The sequence below is a fragment of the Carassius gibelio genome, chromosome B9 (assembly GCF_023724105.1).
Source record: "Carassius gibelio isolate Cgi1373 ecotype wild population from Czech Republic chromosome B9, carGib1.2-hapl.c, whole genome shotgun sequence".
Taxonomy (NCBI): domain Eukaryota; kingdom Metazoa; phylum Chordata; class Actinopteri; order Cypriniformes; family Cyprinidae; genus Carassius; species Carassius gibelio.
Window position 1 is genome coordinate 11,544,115 of NC_068404.1, and position 19,013 is coordinate 11,563,127.

The 19,013-nt window shown below is 38.8% G+C and overlaps 1 protein-coding gene across 1 annotated transcript; it reads right to left on the reverse strand.

Annotated features, from left to right (window-relative positions):
• Positions 1-310: 310 nt before the first annotated feature.
• Positions 311-15,784, reverse strand: wnt10a (wingless-type MMTV integration site family, member 10a). The gene is made up of 4 exons (XM_052566213.1): positions 15,423-15,784; positions 14,292-14,554; positions 11,121-11,494; positions 311-1,193 (listed from the first exon to the last, which is right to left on the reverse strand). Exons 1-4 carry the CDS (start codon positions 15,650-15,652, stop codon positions 726-728), a joined length of 1,335 nt encoding a protein of 444 aa, XP_052422173.1. The 5' UTR covers positions 15,653-15,784; the 3' UTR covers positions 311-725.
• Between the last annotated feature and the right edge of the window lie 3,229 nt (positions 15,785-19,013).

Below are 19,013 nucleotides of genomic sequence, written 5' to 3' on the forward strand. Positions count from 1 at the left end.
CCAGAACTGATCCACAGCTTGCAATCTGTTCATTTGACTGTTTAAAAAGCCTTTGAAGACCAGTTTACACTTTTACCAGCATTAAAGTGGTTATATATACAATCACTGGAAACTGAAACAAGACATGCTGGCCTTTTTGAATTGATATTTACTGGTATATGATACCATTTTTATACTCAGAGTTTATTTGGTAAACTCTTCTGATAAATGGGTCTGTGCAAAAGTATATGATAGTACTAACTATATATATATATATATATATATATATATATATATATATATATATATATATATATACGTGTGTGTATTTATATATTTCTCTTCTTTAAGTACCGGAATCCCATGCGTCTGCTTGTTGCTATATTACAAGACTAGGAGTCATTGAGATATCTGAAAACTGAAATAAAACGAACACCACGTAGTGTCGATGAGTGCTCTGTTGATAATATACTCAACAATATACCCATATTCTTAATTTATTTAAATTAAAAATACTTTCTGAAATTATATGCAGTGCAAGTCCAAAATCAGTCTGAAATCTTGTGCTTGGACCCATGCAGTGTGCAAACACGTGCACACTTCTCTAGCACTCAATTCATCTCAGTCCACTTTTGTGCTTTCCATTCGAATCATGGAAACGGCAGTCCATTGCAAAAGGCAGGAATTTCTCAGTCTTTCCCTGTTTAAATGTCAGTTTTTGTACATTTAATAGATGATTGCTTGTTTCACTTGCAGACGCTGACCCACTCTGTTATCGTGCACTCTTCGCACACAACATAACAGCACCAGTGGAACTTGCAATTGCAGCGTTCGCTGCGAGTCTGCTGTAAGATGTTGTGGCCCCGGCCACAGCACAGGCTTTCACAGTTTTCCATTCCCTGGCTGGTCTTGTTACAGATCCGACCCTGCGTCCCAGCAGAGTCCGATCCAGGGTCCCTCTCGCAGAAATCCGGGGACTTCTCAAAATAGACCAGATCGTTTGCATTGGCTCTCCGTCGGTGTGTTGGATGGGCATGCTCCACCTGACCTGTGTTTCTGTTGTGGGCTTTGATTAGCGTGGCGATATTAAAGCGTTCCTTCAGCAGAGAGCCCACCGTTCTGAACTCTGGAGTCACCTGCCAGCAGGTCTTGAGCTGACAGCTTCCTGATGTGCCATGGCATTTGCATTTCCTCCTCATGTGGTCCACCACAACCTGCACACAAGCAAAACAGATGAGGAAGATGTTAATATCTGGAAACCACAGCATCTGGACCATACCTGGCAATCTATACTTTGCAACGCATTAGTGGAAAATCATCTGGGCCCTTATTAGTTGAATCACTGATTTGTGATGAATGGAATAAGAAACAGATATTAATAGATGAGTCAATGACATTTAAGAGTGAACACAGTAAGGAAAATTAGTTCTTAATTATTTTTATTATTTTTATTAAAAATATAGTTTTTAAATCTTTTAATAACGGAACTGTTGATGGACAACGTTTCAAATTACATATGTGAGAAATGATTCCTCAATCATTGATTCCTGCCCTCTTTCAACTACATCTACGAGGACCTAATTAAAGAGCCACACAGATGGGAAATCAAAAATTACCTGTATTACAGTGTATGATGTAGCTGTCCATCAGTGTAAACAATGTGTAAAGTAATTAAACCAAAAAGTACACGATTTATAAAGTTATTGGCTTCTAAAGTAAGGAGTCGACTCTGAATCGCTGAAGCGAGTCGTTATAGATTTCAAATCTTTTGCCCATCTCTATGTACGTCACTAGAACACTTTGCATAATAATCTCCGCCTACCGTCTTGGGAGAAACGGAACTCTGACCTGCCCCACTCCCCCACACAGACGCTCTGGTTAGCAGTTGATGTGATAGCATCATGTCGAGGAGACAGTGTGTTTTTAATTGTTAAGGCAAGTTTGTTTTATTTTCACTGCCAAAGAATGAAGATCAGAAGAACCAATGGCTAAAATTCATTTTTACCACAATACCAGAGCAGTACAACAAATCCCTTTTGTTGTGTTCACAACATTTCACTGATGACTGCTTTTCTAATCTCGGTGAGTACAAGGCAGGATTTTCAAAGCGTTTGGCCATAAAAGAGGGTTCATTACCAACTTTATTTAGACCAACAAGCATCTCCGAATCACAACGCGAAGTATGATTATGAAGTTATGTGTCTGTTTTCTCCCGAGCGTCTTATCAGTATGTGTGCTGTCTGCAGCCTTTATCTGTGCTGAACTTCATTTACAAACACGTCATTAAAATGAAGTGTAACAAGTGCTGCTAACAGATATTCTGTGATAAAGTAATCCATATCAAAACAACGCGATGTCTGTTTTCATGTCTCCCTTCATTATATCTAATGTGACCACGCTCCCGCGCTGAACGCACTATTCAGATTCAAACTGAAGCGCGCGGCTTGAATACACCCACACAGAAGAAAAAGCAGCGAGATTGTTCAAGTTTTTTATTTTACTGTTTGCTTCGCGATGAGAGGAATAAGATGGATTGATTTAAACCTTGGATGGATTTAAACCTATTGTACAGGACTTATAAACAGTGATAGGAAGCTTAGAATTTTCATCTTACTGGCTCGTTAATAGCTAAAGGAAAAAAATATTATGAATAAATTCATAGAACTCATTAAGCTTTTCATTAAGGTCATGAAAAGTTATAAAGAAGATTCCTTTCTACGAATTAAAGTTCCTGTTTTTTGTATTGTTTTGTTTTCTGCATGCTTCTACATGTTGGTTGGACCACAAGACTTGTCAAATGAAATGTCAATTTGGCTGACAACATTTTTTAAAGTACTTTAATTATCACTTTATGATATGACTTTTTATGATACACTTTTATTTATAAAATCTGAACAGTTCTATCACCCTGACATTATCGACTTTATGCACACCAAAAAAAAAAAAAAAAAAAAAAAAAAATCATAAATTAAAATCCATGCAGAAGAGGCATGTTCAAGTCATTGTACATAATGCACGAAAAATTATTAACAAAATAAATTAATAAATCCAGATAAAGAACAACATTTATTCATTCTAGTATTACTCATGCACTTTTTTTTCTCTCTGTGGTTATTAGTTCCATCACATGACATTTCAGAGTTGGAGATGAGGATGCCCTACTCACAAGTTCAGACCTCCCATTCTCTCAACAATGCACTTATCTGTCATCCCCAGCTATAAACTTTTAGATCCAATTACCAAGAGGAAGAGGGGCCACCCTCACGACTGACAGATGCCCCAGCACCCACCCATATCAACAACACAAGCACAAACATTAAGGCTTAGCAATCCCACATTTCACACTGTCTCAGGCTTCCTAGCGCTCACCGCGGGACAAAACACAGTTTGAACATCTTTAGAGATAAGTCGAGTTTTGTCTGTCAAAACTCGATGGATTAGGTTTCACTGTATAAAATGAACCTGTGCTATTTCACGTCACTCAGCCATGGCCTGTGTTTTTATTTCTTCAGTTTCCCCCCTCCTATGCCGTGGTGTCACGATCCAGGACATATTTTTTCAGTTTCTGAAATGACTCAAAACAACTTTTCAATCCTCCAGGGCCACGGTCTGCTAAAACGCAATGTTCTGACAACTGTTGCCGTTCACCTCGAGTCGCAGGTCACTTTCAGTAGTTGTCAAAAGCAGACATCTCCCATGCCTGAAGATCGTGACTTCTTCAGGCTATACGGTTTGCATGCCGGTGGTTTCTATTTCAAGCTCTTAGCCACCATAGGTGCGCATGCAAATGGAGCAGGTCTATTTTATATGAATGGGCTCAAAGAGTCAAGAGACATAAAACAGATATCACACCCATACTGAGGCCAAAGATAACACTGATCAATCACAACAATACGCCCACAATGGCAAATCAGGTACTACAAAACTGTTTTGACAAAACACCAGAATTTCAGGCTGATCTCGCTCAGTCTGAGGTGAACACCTCTGTGAAGCATAAACAAAGATTAACCCGTGTATCACCAGCATCATGTCAGGGTCATTGTTTCGAAAGACTTCAGCCTTTCAAAAGGAAGCCAAATCAGTTCCCTGGGGGCCGATGCGATGCGGGTACAGACAAATAAGGATATTCAAATCCTTGCACTTTGAGTGCCGAGAACCTGACGGCAATTTAAATGTCACACCTCCAGCAGTTAGGAAGTGGACATGCCTGCTCTTGCCATGTGCGGCCTGTGCTGAGGAAGCTACAGGGTTGGGATGGAAGATCGCAGGGTCTGATTGCTCTTCTTCCTCCTCTGCCTGGACTTGGCACCTAATGGCTGGAGCAGTGTGGGTGCGAGGCAGCGGAGGAAACGAGGAAGAGACAGGAAGTGCTCTCTTGGAAGCTGCCGCCCTGCTAAAGTGACAACAGGATAATCTATCGGGTGTGTGGAGAGGTGGAGCATCTGACTGAAGCCTGGCAGACTGTCTAGCCTGAGGAGCTACAGATGAAGTGCAGGAAGCGCAGCTCATTCGTGCGTCTGCCATGAACAGATTAAAATCCTTAAAGTAAAGCCTGTCAAGCCTCTGCACCGCCCTGCTAGCACAGAATGAAACTTGAGAAACAATGGGCTTTATCAACACATTTGCTTTTTTCAACGTATCTTACCTTTCTATAAGGAAACAGGGCTTCATATGTAAAGAGACATACCGGTACATTTATACGCAACCTGCAAGCAATCGAGGTTGGTATCGAGCACAGAGCAAACCTATGACATGTATTTGGCAGATTCGCCGTGGAAGAGGTGTTGCAGTTATTCACCAGCATTTGATGTGTACAGCAAAACGTCGTGCTCCAGAGCTACAGCAACACAGCAGAAGCCACTATAAATGGATCTGCAAGCAAAACATATTAGTGCCTATAAATTTGCACATTTTCTTTTCCGAAATTCAGTGGATGGGGATGTTTTCAAGGGTGTGCTGTAATTTCATTGGTGCAGAGCAAATTGAGAGCCACATCTGGGACACTTTAATTAAAAAAAAAAGTGAGACAGGCTCACCCATAAACTGGCACCATGACTGAGATCAAGTAAAACACATTGGTAGCACATTTGGACCACAGGCAGTATACACGAAATACAGATGCAAGTCCCCTCAAGTCAGATGCTTTTTTCTTCACAATACATCAACAATGTAAAAACTAATAATTAAATTAAGTAGCTTTTACAATAATATTCAATTTTTTGGGACTTGTCAATTAAGCCATTATAGCTCAATACTTTCGAGAATACTATCAACCTGAAACAACATTTGCGACACATGTAACTTTTTTAATGTGCTGCATTTTTGCATGGAATTTTATTTTGTTCATCCGGATTTCACTGGGGCGAAAAATGTTCGGCTATGATATTGTGGGTGAAAATAATTTTTCTCTGTCATGCCGCCTTTTCAGAAGTAATTTAAACAAGTAGAGAAACTTATTACATTTTAATGAAAGAAATATTACTGCTTTTAAAGAAAAAAAATGTTAGTCTCTCAGTAGTTTCCATTACAGAGTTTCCAAATGTCAACAATTCCCCAGAAACGTACCACTTCTTGTACAATTAATGGGTGCCTGTTATTCTAAATGAAAATAACTTTCAAATAACTCATTCAATTTATGTTTCTTTATTAATTTGAGGTATTTATAAAGTACATTTCAAACTCTAGTTAAAGCGAGTGAATCATTGTCATTTATTCCTCTTAAAAACATGCTCAGTGTTAGCCAGCTGTGCACTCTTCTTCTTGGTCTTTTATGTCAAATGTAAGTGTGCATATTTTTAAAAACACATGAAACAAATAATTCAATAATGATTTGTTTCATGTGTTCAGAAAAATCAGCGCACATTAATAAATGCACATTTTTCATGCACAAGTGCAGTAATATACTCAATACTCCATTTATAAAAAAAAATGCCAATGAGAAAATACATCACAGCTATTCCAATGTGGCACAGAACTGCCATATGGCAACAAGGTTTTTTTCCTGTCTGATAAAGAGTTTCCACATGGCAGTGTTCATATTCCTTCAATTTAGTGTAAAACTATTCCAGATAATGTTGATCTGAGAACAAAGGCATCCATGTATGAAATTTAGATCCACAAAGAACAGCTTGAGGAGCAGTAAAGCCAGCACCCCTGTATGGGTGACAAAAGTAAAGCTGTAGAGAAAATCAAATGTGCTATGGCTTAAACTTTTGCATTACTAATTTCTTTAATGTTTGCAATGCAATTCATTCTCATCATTTTTGTGAATGTGAGCGTGAAAGAAAATTGAAAGGTCATGATGTCTTTATCTACATTACAGCTATATTTATGTCTAAAATCTTTGCATGCCAGGCCAAAAATCAGGAACATATTAATGTCTGTCACCACAGAAAGAGACAATCATGTGTGGAGCACTTTTGTGTTCAGGGCTTTGTAGTCGCAGTAAGACACCGTTAGGTAGGCTATAAGCTGGATACTTCACTTAAGATCTAGGACAAAATGATGACAGGGTGCCTGACAGCATGATCCTCCATCTAATGGCTCTTGATGAATTGCTGAATGAGTTTTGCTCCGTTCCTTTGATGTTTCAGAGGAGGCGTTCCAACAAAACCTCAATGTCCCAACACACGTCTTCATTAAAGTCTCGGACAAATGCATGACCAGACTGTGATGTATTTGGTCAATTAAACATGTTTAAATTTAAATCATGTGTGGTATACACAGCAAAGAAATGTAGAGGAAATGTCACTAATACTTTAAGGTCAAAACATTGTTCTTATAAACTGTGTTTCTGTACCGTCTCCTGCCCTTTGCTTGCTTTGCTCTAAAAGTAGAAATGCCGCATGGCTTTCCAACCGGTCTTCATTGAGTGGAAGGAGCTCCAATGAAAACATGCAAAAAATAATTTACAACCCCACTAGACGTTGCCATGTAATCGGCAACTACTGCAACCATAAAAACATGCCCTGTTCTTTTTGCCCTGCCGATCCATATAATGTTGCCAGAGGCAGTGAATGGCAAATACTAAAACAATACAATTAAATCGATTCTCTTCATGCAGTTTCCTTTTTTTTTCCCTCTGTGTTGCCCTGGCCAGTGACAGACTGTTTAAAAGTTGTATTTGGGGAAGGAAGGGCGAATGTCTTTCTACTTCCCGCTGTGTTTGATGTCTAAAATCTTTTGCTGGCTTTAAACATCTGTTTCCAAATAGCCAGCAGCCACTAATTAGAGCTTTTAACAAGACTGAACGTCGTGAGAACCAGAGGGTGGGCATGAGGCGACATGTACATCCCAGTAAAGTCACTACATTCCTCCTCGACAAGCGACTACCTTTCCCGGGGAGGGAGGTAGGGGAGTATTGGGTCGCAAACCTTGCAAATAAAAAAGCTCTGCGATACAGAGCGTCCTAGCCAGCCGGGACCCCTACCTCACATCACCCATCTGCCAAAATGATGAGACCCAACTGCCAAAGACAATGGGCTAGGCAGAGAAAAACATAAATATTTCATGAATTGTGAGAAGATGAGTTTAATTAAAGATTGAAGATGAAGGATTTTGCCATTTTTCCTTTCTCATCCCACTGACACTGACTCAGGAAAACCTGCCAACAGTAACATATTTCGGTAGCTGCAAATTTTCTTGTCTAACTTTTTTCTGACAATCAGGTTCAGATGCCAAATAGGCTTACTGGCAGGAGCAGAAGAAATATTCCTGAACAATGGCGTCTCTCTCCGTACATCACACCCTCGCTGGCAGCTTGATCAAACGGCACACCTCCTAATTGAGCTTCACAGACAGAAATCCTGAACTTCCAGCATTCTTTATAGATCATCCAATTTAAATAACAATTAATCAGTTTAGAAACTGATAACAATAAAAATCCTTTGAAATGTCATCTCAGAGTCCAAGAATGGGTGACTTTGGCCAGAAAAATCCACAATGATCATGATAATTATCATGATTAATCAGTAGACTGTGACATAATTCATCAATAACAGAGATTTTAGAAATATACCAAATTTACAGTCTCTAGAACGATGTGTCTTCGCTTATAGCGTGAGACAGAATTGGGCATGAGAATTAGTAGAAGTGCTTTAGACGGCAAACATGGCTACTATCTGTTACTTTATTTGGGACTGACCATGTTTTGTCTGAATAATCAAGGGAAGCAGAAAACTGATGGAACGATACAGAGACAAATTATAGAAGAGGAAGCAGCAAACAATGAACAATCTGCGACACTGTCTGTGTGGACCTGCCAGTGAAGCCAATCTGAGCTTATCGTGGTCATTTACACTTTAGCTCTGTACCGTCCCGATAAAGAGTGATAACAGAATAATCCATGATGATATCTTACCTCCCATGTCTAGAATGGCTGATGAGCTGTCACTGTGTGAGGAGCAGCCACACCAAAAGCAGTTCAAATAGCTAATATTGAAGTTACAAGCTATAGTGAAACTCTTAAAATACTGCTCAGTCAGTAGAGCATAACGATATCAATGCCAAGGCCATTGCTTTGATTCCCAGGGAATGCAAAAACTGGTAAAAATGTATCTTTTGAATGCAATTGAAGTTTCTATGAATAAAAGTGCCAGCTAAATTTAAAACGTTACCTCAGGATTACAAGAAGTGGTGGTTTATAAGAGTAGGAATAGTACAAACACTTATGTTCTAACCCAACAGCAGGAAGGCAGAGCTTTATATAATGAAGTTGAAAATAAGTTTCAGCAAATATGTTCTAATTCCTACAGTAAGTACTGACTAAAATGACTTTTAAGTGTTGTGAAGTAATGCCAACAGCCATGTCAAACCAAAATAACTGGCCTCAAACAATGAATACGCGGATAGTGGGCCTTCAAGAGTAATATGACAGGAATGACATTACATTCTGCATGCAAGGTTTATTTCAACTAATTTTATTTACTTATCTTTCATGATCTTATGGACTTATGGACATAGACATACTACACATAGTTGACACACATACAGACTCTCATATTTGAAGTTTAAAGGGGGGGTGAAATGCTCGTTTTCACTCAATATCCTGTTAATCTTGAGTACCTATAGAGAAGTACTGCATCCTTCATAACTCCAAAAAGTCTTTAGTTTTATTATATCATAAGAGAAAGATAGTCCGTACCGATTTTTCTCGGAAAAACATGACCGGCTGGAGGCGTGACGTGTGGGCGGAGCTAAAGAATCACGAGCGCCAGTAGGCTTTTGCGTTGAGAGCATGTGGAAGCTGTGACATTACCGTGAGGGAAAAACCATCATCCAAAACAAACAATGGCTTACAGTCAGATTCAGCCATTTATTTATAATCCAGAATCAGATGCCGAGGCTGAAACTGAACCAAAGCAGCAGCAGCAACGACTCGGTCCGAGCGGGGCTCGAACCCTTCGAAATGCAGGGAACAAACAAAAACACTTGCACAACTCTGTTGATGCTCTGTAAAAATAAACTCCATCCACTGGTCCCTTAATGCTGTTTTTTTTTTTTAAATGCTTAGAAAAAACTGTCACTTTTGGGATTGTTGACTTGGACTGCAGAGTGAAGAAGAAAAACAGCGAACAAGTGGCCAGATAACTTAAAAAAAATCCCTCGGATCTGTTGGAAAGACAGTTCTGGATGCTCCTCATGAAGATGGGACTATATCCAGAGTGTTATCAAAGTAAAGAGGAATGAATCTAAAATATAAAATAGTTTTGATTTGTCTAACATTTTTGGTTGATAAATAAATTTGGAAAAATATGTGTTATTTCATATGTCTGATGACCTTGTGTTCTATACAACAAACTGCATCATACATGATTTTTTTTTTTACTACAGCAGTGCCCTTTGATGAAACACAAGGCCTTTAGGATACCTAATTGAGAATGTGGATGTCAATGGTCATTTTGAGAGATAGGAGGCAGTAATGCACTCATAAGTCTGCGATCTGCTGTAAAGCAAGAAGAAAAAGAAAAGACGCATCATGGGACGGCTGAAGAAAAAGACGCGAACACGCCCAGGACAGTTCGGACAATGTGGTGAATAACAGGTAAATTATTATATAAATACTGTTCAGTTTCTTGCACAGACTGATCTTTTTGTATCTTTGCACATCACTGTACCATCACGAGCCGCAGGGTTTAATTTGGTTTTGTTTGTCTATGTTTTTTTGTTTTTTTTTACTTTTAAAGCCGTGATTTCCATTCACTTATATTATATCACTGAATGGCTGCATAGGTTTGAGTTAAAAATCTTGCTTTGTGTTCTACTGAAGAAACAAAGTCACCTACTTCTTGGATGCCCTGGGGGTAAGCAGATAAACATCAAATTTGCATTTTTGGGTGAACTATCCCTTTAACCGCTCAGTGCCGCTAATGTGTCTCTTATTATCTAATTAGTACAACAACACAAAGAGACAACACCTCAATCCCTTACATCACACATTGCCACCAGGAGGGACTCACTGATCAAAGGCAACACCAGGGAAGGCATATTTTGATAAAGCTTAAATGCCTTTTAAACATTCCCAAATCCAAAGATAACATATTTCAGAGAAGCACATGTTTGCTTTTGCTCGAGTGGAGTTATTGCTCATTTAAGTGTTTTGCTGTTGGTAGGTGGTTCAGGGGGGTGCATGGAGATCGGAAAAGATTCATGAGAGCACCTAATTGAGCATAGACGGGGCACCAGCTCGTACGTTTACATGCAGGCAGGAGCTCAGGCAAAAAGTTCAACAAACCTCTCGCAATGCCAGGGCCTCGCTTTAGAAAAACCAACTATCGCACGACTCAGGGAACGCACAAACAAAAATGTTACGCTTGGCAAAACGGGCAGGGATGAAGCTTTCAAGAGCACAGCTGCAACATGAGCGTCCCTTCATGTTTAACCGCCGCTCTAAGGAAATCTGTAGCTTCTAGGTACATCAAAAGGTGGAACTCAACAGCTATTGTCTCCTATAGTACATGTGACACGGTTATAGTATCTCAGTAGAAAAGAGGCGCTCATCTTTGAACATGGGTTTTAACGCACATTAAAAGGGAGCGTAAGATGATCCCTTGCACTCTTTGGAAATGCAATCCAACACTGCTGATTCATTCAGGCTTAGTGTCACACATCACACACACAACCAACATAACGCTGTCTCTCACCTGCCTGCCAACTCTGTTGTTGTGAAGTCTCATCCTGGAGTGAATGTCTCTGTACGTCTCACGGGAGTCCAGGAAGTCCTTGGAGAAGCGTTCCCCAAACTCTACATTGGGACTGCAGCCGCCCCATTCCCAGGAGTCCTGGGGGCCAAGAGCGTCGGCGGGAAAGTGTTCCATCACACCATGCACCATGCCTTTCCCCCGGTTAATGGCCTCCAGCTGGAGACGGTTCAGTTTGATCCTGAATGCCTCCTCATCGCCTCTGCGTTTCTCATCACAGCCGCAGGCCTTCAGCTTGCCCATGGCGCAGGCGTTGGATACGGCATGCACCACTCCGGCCGCTGCGATGGCATAGGCAAATGCGCTTTCTCTGAATCCTGCCAAAGAGACAATAAAAGGGATTATTTAGGCAAGCCTCACTTAAACATTGTCTATAAGCTCCCCACTTTGCCCTGGAAATGTTTTCTCTGTGCTTTATGCAGAAGATTGCTATCACATTCAAGGAGAAACCGCACTAGCCCTGATGTTTGACAGAAGTACCGGTATACTCCTTCTCACAACAAGCAACAGAAAGACCTCACAGGACAAAGTTAGTGAATACTGTGCTGAGCTTAAGCATCCAAAGCATGCACATGCAGGAACAATGGAAAAGGTGTGGAGGGCTCTGGTTAAAGTGGCTAAGCACAGACATGCTCATCTGTGCACAGGCTCTGTGCTGAGCTCAAAACGTGGCTACAATTAACCTGGCTACTGTTAGTGGCTGTTTGAGCTGTACTAATCACATGCCGCTCATCTGGATTTCAGCTCTCATCCGCTGCGCTATTTATTGGACCTGAAGTGTGGCAGACTTTAAGGCTTTCCGACAAGATTTTAAGAAATTCCTCAGCAAATACGTTCGAACACATGAGAGCCATATGTTAGCAGTAGCAAGTTATGTTATTGTTCTTGTATAACAGTATTTAATTACACAGTTTTTTTCTCCCTCTGCAGGTTTTGTGCTAAAGGCTTGTTGAAAGCTAATGGTCTCAAAAAAAAAAAAAAAATAACCGTAGGTCTCATAAAAGCAGACTCTCCTGAATGACTTTCAGGGACAGATGGGGAATTAAAGAAGGCCATGCTCAGGAACATGAAAGAGCCCATAAAGGCTAAATAGTTTATAGTTCCTTCTGCCTGTTCAAAGCAAAGAGCACTTCCAAACAAAGTAACAACAAACAAATGAGCTGCTGTTTTAATGCATCTAAGTATATTATTCTTAAGATGATATTTTGCCTTGTATCTTTCTTTATTTTTTTATTTTATTATTATGCTTGAGACATTGTTTGTATGTTTATCTGTCCTGTACGTTGCGGTGAGCCAAAGAAAAATGTCCACCCCGGTGGAAAATAAAGATTTATTCTATTCTATTGTATTCTATTCTATTCTATTCTTCAGCATGAAAAAAGACCCACTAAAGTATACATACAAAATTACTCTACATTTTTTTTAATAATAATAATATATATATCAGCCTGGTAAATGTCTAAGATCTGAAATAAAATATGGATACATGAAAATATTAAATTAAAATATAAAAGTGAAAGCCTATGAAATTACTATCTTGACATTTAAATGACCAGCAATCTGAAAGCATATGAATCTCTCTCTTCCTTTCTCTCTCTCTCTATAGATGTCATACAAAATTTGTATTTTTAATGATTAAATCACTAAGAGAAAAAAAAAATCTATGTGCCCGATTAATGTCAGTGATCTGAAAGATATATGAGAAACTGAAAGGCTATGAAATTCCTATTTTGTCCTTCAGCATGCTGTGAAATATAATATAATGTACTGACAATGTATAATGACTTTTGCTTCTTTCATGAAATTACTTAACTTTAAATCATTTTTTTTTTTTTCCTAGGTACGTCATTAAGAGGAGAAAAAACTCGGTTAATGTCAAAGATCTGAAAGAAACTCTACAAAAATATAAAAGCTTATTACCTCTGCATGACTGACTGTCTACAGTCATATGCATTTGTGTGACCTCTAAAGTTAGTTTATTGTTAATGATCATTCAAGAGAAACAGACATTTCCAAGTTTGAACAAGTTTTAAACTGGCCATGACCCTGTGTCTACCACTTAAAAAGTGTTTAATGCAGATCGGGGCTTGTTTTTTCAGAATGCAGCCTCGCCTCACCTCCGTGTCCTGTTTTGTCCATCTCTGGCAATTACAAATGACTAGTTAGCCTTTAAAACTTAAATCAGGTGTGAAGCAGTCAGTGTATGAAATTCATTATGTTTTCCAAAAATGCTTGCTGATGGCAGAGCTGCCCTTGAGGCACAGAACAAAGATCGGAGATGAGACATCTGAATGATGTTCAATTGATCATTTCAAAATACACAGGAACTCACACCTATTAACCCACCCATCCACCCACAGTGACATACACACTCACGCAGAGGAGACCTGCAAGCTGAAATACACACACGAGCGTGCAAACATGACACCAGCCAGAGCAGTGTTTTTTTTTTTTTTTTTTTTTTTTTTTGCAATCCTCTCATGATTCTATGGGGGGCAAACGGCACTTAGGCGCAGCCAGGAGACACGGACATGGAAATGCTGTTTTAGATTTCCTTCCAAGCCAATGAAAGACCTGGAACAAATCAATCTAACAAATAATTTAAAGTGAGAGGCATGCCCGGCTGCGCTGATGGTGGAGGAAGTGGGAAAATGAATTAAAGATTGAAGGAAACTGTCACTTTGGGTTACAGAAACTAACTAAACAGGTTTATGCTTTTGCCACTGAGGGTTGGGAAAATGCTGAAAGCAAATTCACAGCACTTGCACTGGTAAAGAGTAAAATACATTAGCTGGCCAGGGAAGCCCTCTTGCAGGATATTTACATCCACTCTTTAAGTGATATATGCCTATGGCTGATAAAGCTTTTCTACTATCAAACATTTATGTGTGTCTGCAATATTCAAACTTTAAGGATTAATTAACCCATTATGAATTAGTTTCTAGCTAGCCAAATAATTAAGATGTAGTTGAGTATGTTAATGAAGTACGTATACCAAATTTATTTGAAACTCAGTTTTTGTACTTCTATACACCTAACTTTGCTAAACCAGATGAAAAAAAAAAAAAAAAAGTCACAATTTCTACAAATGTTCAAGTTAATTTTGTTGCTTACCCCTACTGAAGACAACACTCTCATAGGGGATCTTGTTCCTGGTCTCCAGACTTGAGCAGTTCCAGCGGTGTCCTCTGAACTGATGCTGGCACTCATGGATGGCGATCTGGATGCCCTGTATGGCTGAGGCGGTCACATCTGGATGTCTCATACATACATCCAGCTGTTTCTTTGTCAGGCCGGGCAAGGTCAAACACACCGTGTTGGCATTGAGAATGGGGTCAAAGGGGATCTTTAGTCCCAAGATTTCATTTGAGTCTGCCCTAGAAGAGCAAATGAAACTTTATTATGTATCCAAATATATCTGCATAAAAAAAGGCAATAAATAAAGAGGTAATAAATAATAAATACCCTGTGTTCTTCTGCATTGTTTAAGCGTTTAGAATATACAAAGACCCTTTTATTACTGGATCATACAAAACTGCTGTGGCACATTTTAAAGTGACAAAAGTACCACTGAGAAGCCTAATGCTCATGACTATTACAAAATACACCATGTGCTGGAAAAAGACACCATATACGTATACAAAATATGGCATCAAATGGGGCTGATTGGATGCAATTACGAATGAGTTAACTTGACAAATAGCAGATGCAATGTTCCTTCCATAACAGTACAAGTAAGAAAAGTTTTGTGAAGTAAATATAAGCAACTACAAACTTACCTAGGTGTATAAACTAACCACTACATTGCAAACTACCAGTACAATATAATAATATTAAAGGAAAATGCAAATAAAGAAATAAATAAACTGCAAACAAACTTTTCAAAAGTTGGTTCACTGACATTAAATTGAGCTCTGGTAAAGCCATTATTTATTAGCAAAATTATTAGCTAAAATATACCAATAAATTAAAACTGAATCAATAGCCCACTTTATAACTTTATGACACGTACAAATAGTTAAATTGCAAAAGAGTGAAAAAAATAAACGTTTCTCAAATATGTAAAAGCAACAACGGATGTACAAAACTTTAAAAACATGTTTTTGAAAGTTCTAGGATGCACGTACTGCAGAATATCAAGCCAGTTCATATTTGTGAGCAAATGTGTTGAGTGAATCAATATTCACCTGCAGAAACCAGTGCAATAGTTTAAATTTGACACGAAACAACTGAGCAAGTACTTACCTTTGAACTAGAAGCGACGCCAAAGCCAAAGAGCAGAAGAGTCGAAATAAAAAGTAATCCATGCTGCTGCTGGTGCTCTTCTGCAAAACTCTTTCACAACAACTCTTCTGCTTGAGGAGAAGATCCGTCCAATACGCGCACAGCTTCCCGGCGACCAGCTTCAGATCGTCCAAATCCGACCAAAAATAAATTGATGCTGGAGAGTGCCACGCGATGTCGTGATACCTCATTCATGAAACCACTTCACAACTTTTCTGCTGGAGCTATCAGTTTGAGCTTTCAGAATGAATGAAAATGCGAGCCGACGCTGAGATATCATCTGACACAAGACACTCGTGTACACATCAGTACTCAGACTGAGCTATCTACTGTCTTCAGGACTTCTGATGTTTGCCTTATCTTGATGGCACTCAGACTACACTTAACTCTCTGCCAGCCCACCTCTACGTCAGCGCACACACTCACACACACACACACACACACACACACAGCGTTCTGCCGTACAGGACAAGTGCCTCATTAGACGAATCCCGATTAAACCGATAAACAGGGAAGTTACGACTCATTGGGACGTGAGGGATTGTTCGGGGACAGATAGAGAATGATAGAATCTAATGAGGTACTTTCATGCCATGAAAATGGATAAAAATAAATGGTGAAGGATTTGACTGAGACACGCGACAGGACACAAAGGCAGAGATAAACCTATCAAGCATGCATATGACTGTATTTCAGAAAATGATCCTGAGGCAAAATTCCATTTACATAAATGCTTTTCTTTGGCAGTAGTTCTATGTGTTAAAAAAAAAAGTTTCGGACCTGTCTTATATTATAATAGGTACAAATACAATGCAATATTATTTAACATCACAATTTAAATTCAAAATTCAAATTGTAAACAATATCTAAACTGGTTAAATAAGTTTTTTTTTTTTCATTTGAGCAAGTTGTCACGTATTTTAAATGTAAAAAATTTGTATAAAATGTATATTCGCATTAATTTTTGTATGTTTTCTTTTTATTTCATTTTGCTGTTTTATGAATTGTTTTGTGTTCCACAAAGGTTTCAGTTTTGCTGAAGAGCTAAGCTGTTCAAACTTATCACAAAAGGTCAACATGTGTTTAGTGAACTGTATATTTTATTCCTTTCTATTACATAGCCCTAATCAAAACCGTATTTTTCTAAATTCATGTAGTATTTTCACAGGGAATAGTCCCTTAATATAATCTTTGTCTACTTTACTTTCAAATTACGGTCTATTTTTAATTCCCACAGTCTTCTTTCTTGGTGTTTATGTTACCTGGAAACCCAATTATGGACACTGAATTTATAGTAAACCCATGACAAATGCAAAATACAACCACATCTTACATGCTGAGAAAAGAGCCACAAGCCAATTAAATCTGAAACCTTCCCGCAGCTTTTGTAACGTTTGAAATCCAAATGCTCCTTTGTAATTCTTCATTTCAAGATTTAAATGAAGAGTGTGTGCATAGTGGTATCAATAAAGCGAACCACAAAAAAAGTTACTTCATTGTGGCAGGGAGGTTTTAGTCACAGTAAAGTCACAGGGAGGGAGCCGGTACGGTTTAAAACTTCAGTCTTGAACAAGGGTGAATGAATTGATAATGATCTCTGCCTTCAATTAGGCACCATCACAGCTTAGTTTTTATTGCTAGTTCATGACAAGTTAAAAACATTACAACGGACACAAAATGGTTACCAGTAAGATGTAGCACCGTTCAGAAAAACAAAATCCTGCTTCCATCTGGTGTGGATCCTTGCCAAGAGATCTGCGGTCAAGAATTTAACACATGCTGATTTTAATTGTGTCCTAGTGTCAACTGGGGAACCCCTTTCTCTATGATCTATTTAATTGTAAAGCATTAAGATAATTTAGTAATGACATTTCTCCACGGCTGAACAACACATCTTCTGATCATGAGTTAAATGCCTGAGAAAGACATCATTTCGTAAAAGGCAAAATCATTACAGTAATTTTACATTCATTAATCACATAATGATTTCTGTCTTGTGATGTAATGACTCACATGAGCAAAAAACAGTTTTGTTCATTGATTGTAGTGATTACCAGAAGAGGCCCAAGGCAAAGATAATGCTGAATTGGAATTTCCCACAATAAAGAGGTGCGCTGCGAGTTACATGCACTTTTCCTTGCTGCAATGGCATTGTAGATGGTAAAAGCTCTTGTGCTTGTCCAAATGGTCCCACCAGGGACATCTGAATTACTTACAGTCTGTCAGGTTTCAGAAGTTCTCCGAGAAAGTCTTCACGACTGATTCAGTATAGACTGAGAACACACGGACATGAAAATGACACAAAAATGAAGAAAGAAACATAAAAAAAATTATCTTAGATATATAACTTACCCCCCTGTAAAAAAAAAAAAAAGTGTAGAAAAACAGTTCTGATTTTTTTTCAAGCTTTATTTACCTAATTATGCTCGTTTTAAGGAGGCTAAACATTTCCCAGTCTTCCTTTAATAAGCATTTCCTCCTTTCATGAGTGGGCAAAAGATGTGACGCCACAGGAGAAACAGAACAGAGGGTAAAAAGATCAACACCGCAATTACTGGGGCTCCCGCAGGACGTCTCACCAAGAAGGTTTTTAAAAGAATTAGAAAGTTCAACCCCCTGCTGCGGAGCAATGACACATCTGTGGAGAAATGAGTTCTTGCAGGGAAACCTTTCCTTTTTTCAGGGGAGAATAAAGTTGAGTACTAAGCTTTGGTTTTTCCCACTGGAATATTTGTCTCTTTTCTGTCGTTAAGCCATTAGAGCATGATGGGAAAAGGACTTTTTGATTGGCCTAATGGTGTAGGTATTGGCTCCTATAAGACACAGAAAGTGAGGACGCTCAAAGGATAGAGGAAAATAAGCATTGTGCGGTACAGCGCAGCGTGCGCAGCTCCCAAGAACCATTGCCCTCTGATCTGCTTGTTGATATGTGGAATGGTTGCAATCAATTAAATGTTCATTGTGCTGAAGCAAAACATTTGGGGGATTAGAGAAGTTTTGTTATTGACTGTCTTAGCAACCCAAACACAGAGTGTCTTGTGCTGTTTAAGAGATGTCTTAAATTGGCCGCAAAATATCTTTATAGGCCATGGAATGATGCGGTCTGCTTTGATAGTTTGTAAAATTGTTCGCTGCAATGTGGTATTAGTGGTTATTTCTAATGTATATTAGTTGTTGTTAATAACATGCAAACTCACTTTGAAAACAGCACAACAGGAAGTTTTCTCTTTGATGGAAACCTGTAGTTAATTACTCATTTCAACAGCGGAACACGATTCCTTAAAAAATAAACATCTCCATCAACAAATGCAGATGTTGGGTCGATAAATACGTAGATAAAATTGAATACTTGCTGATGGATCAAATATTTATTTTAATGGATAAATACATTTTTGAACATTTGCATTCTATGTTTATTCACAATGAATTCCATACCACAATGCAGGCTACAAATGCACTAGCAATTAATGTCTGAACATGTCAAACCAGCAGTTAGGACATGATATCTGAAGCTCCCCCTACTGGCCCTTCTTCTCCTAGCTATTAAATCAG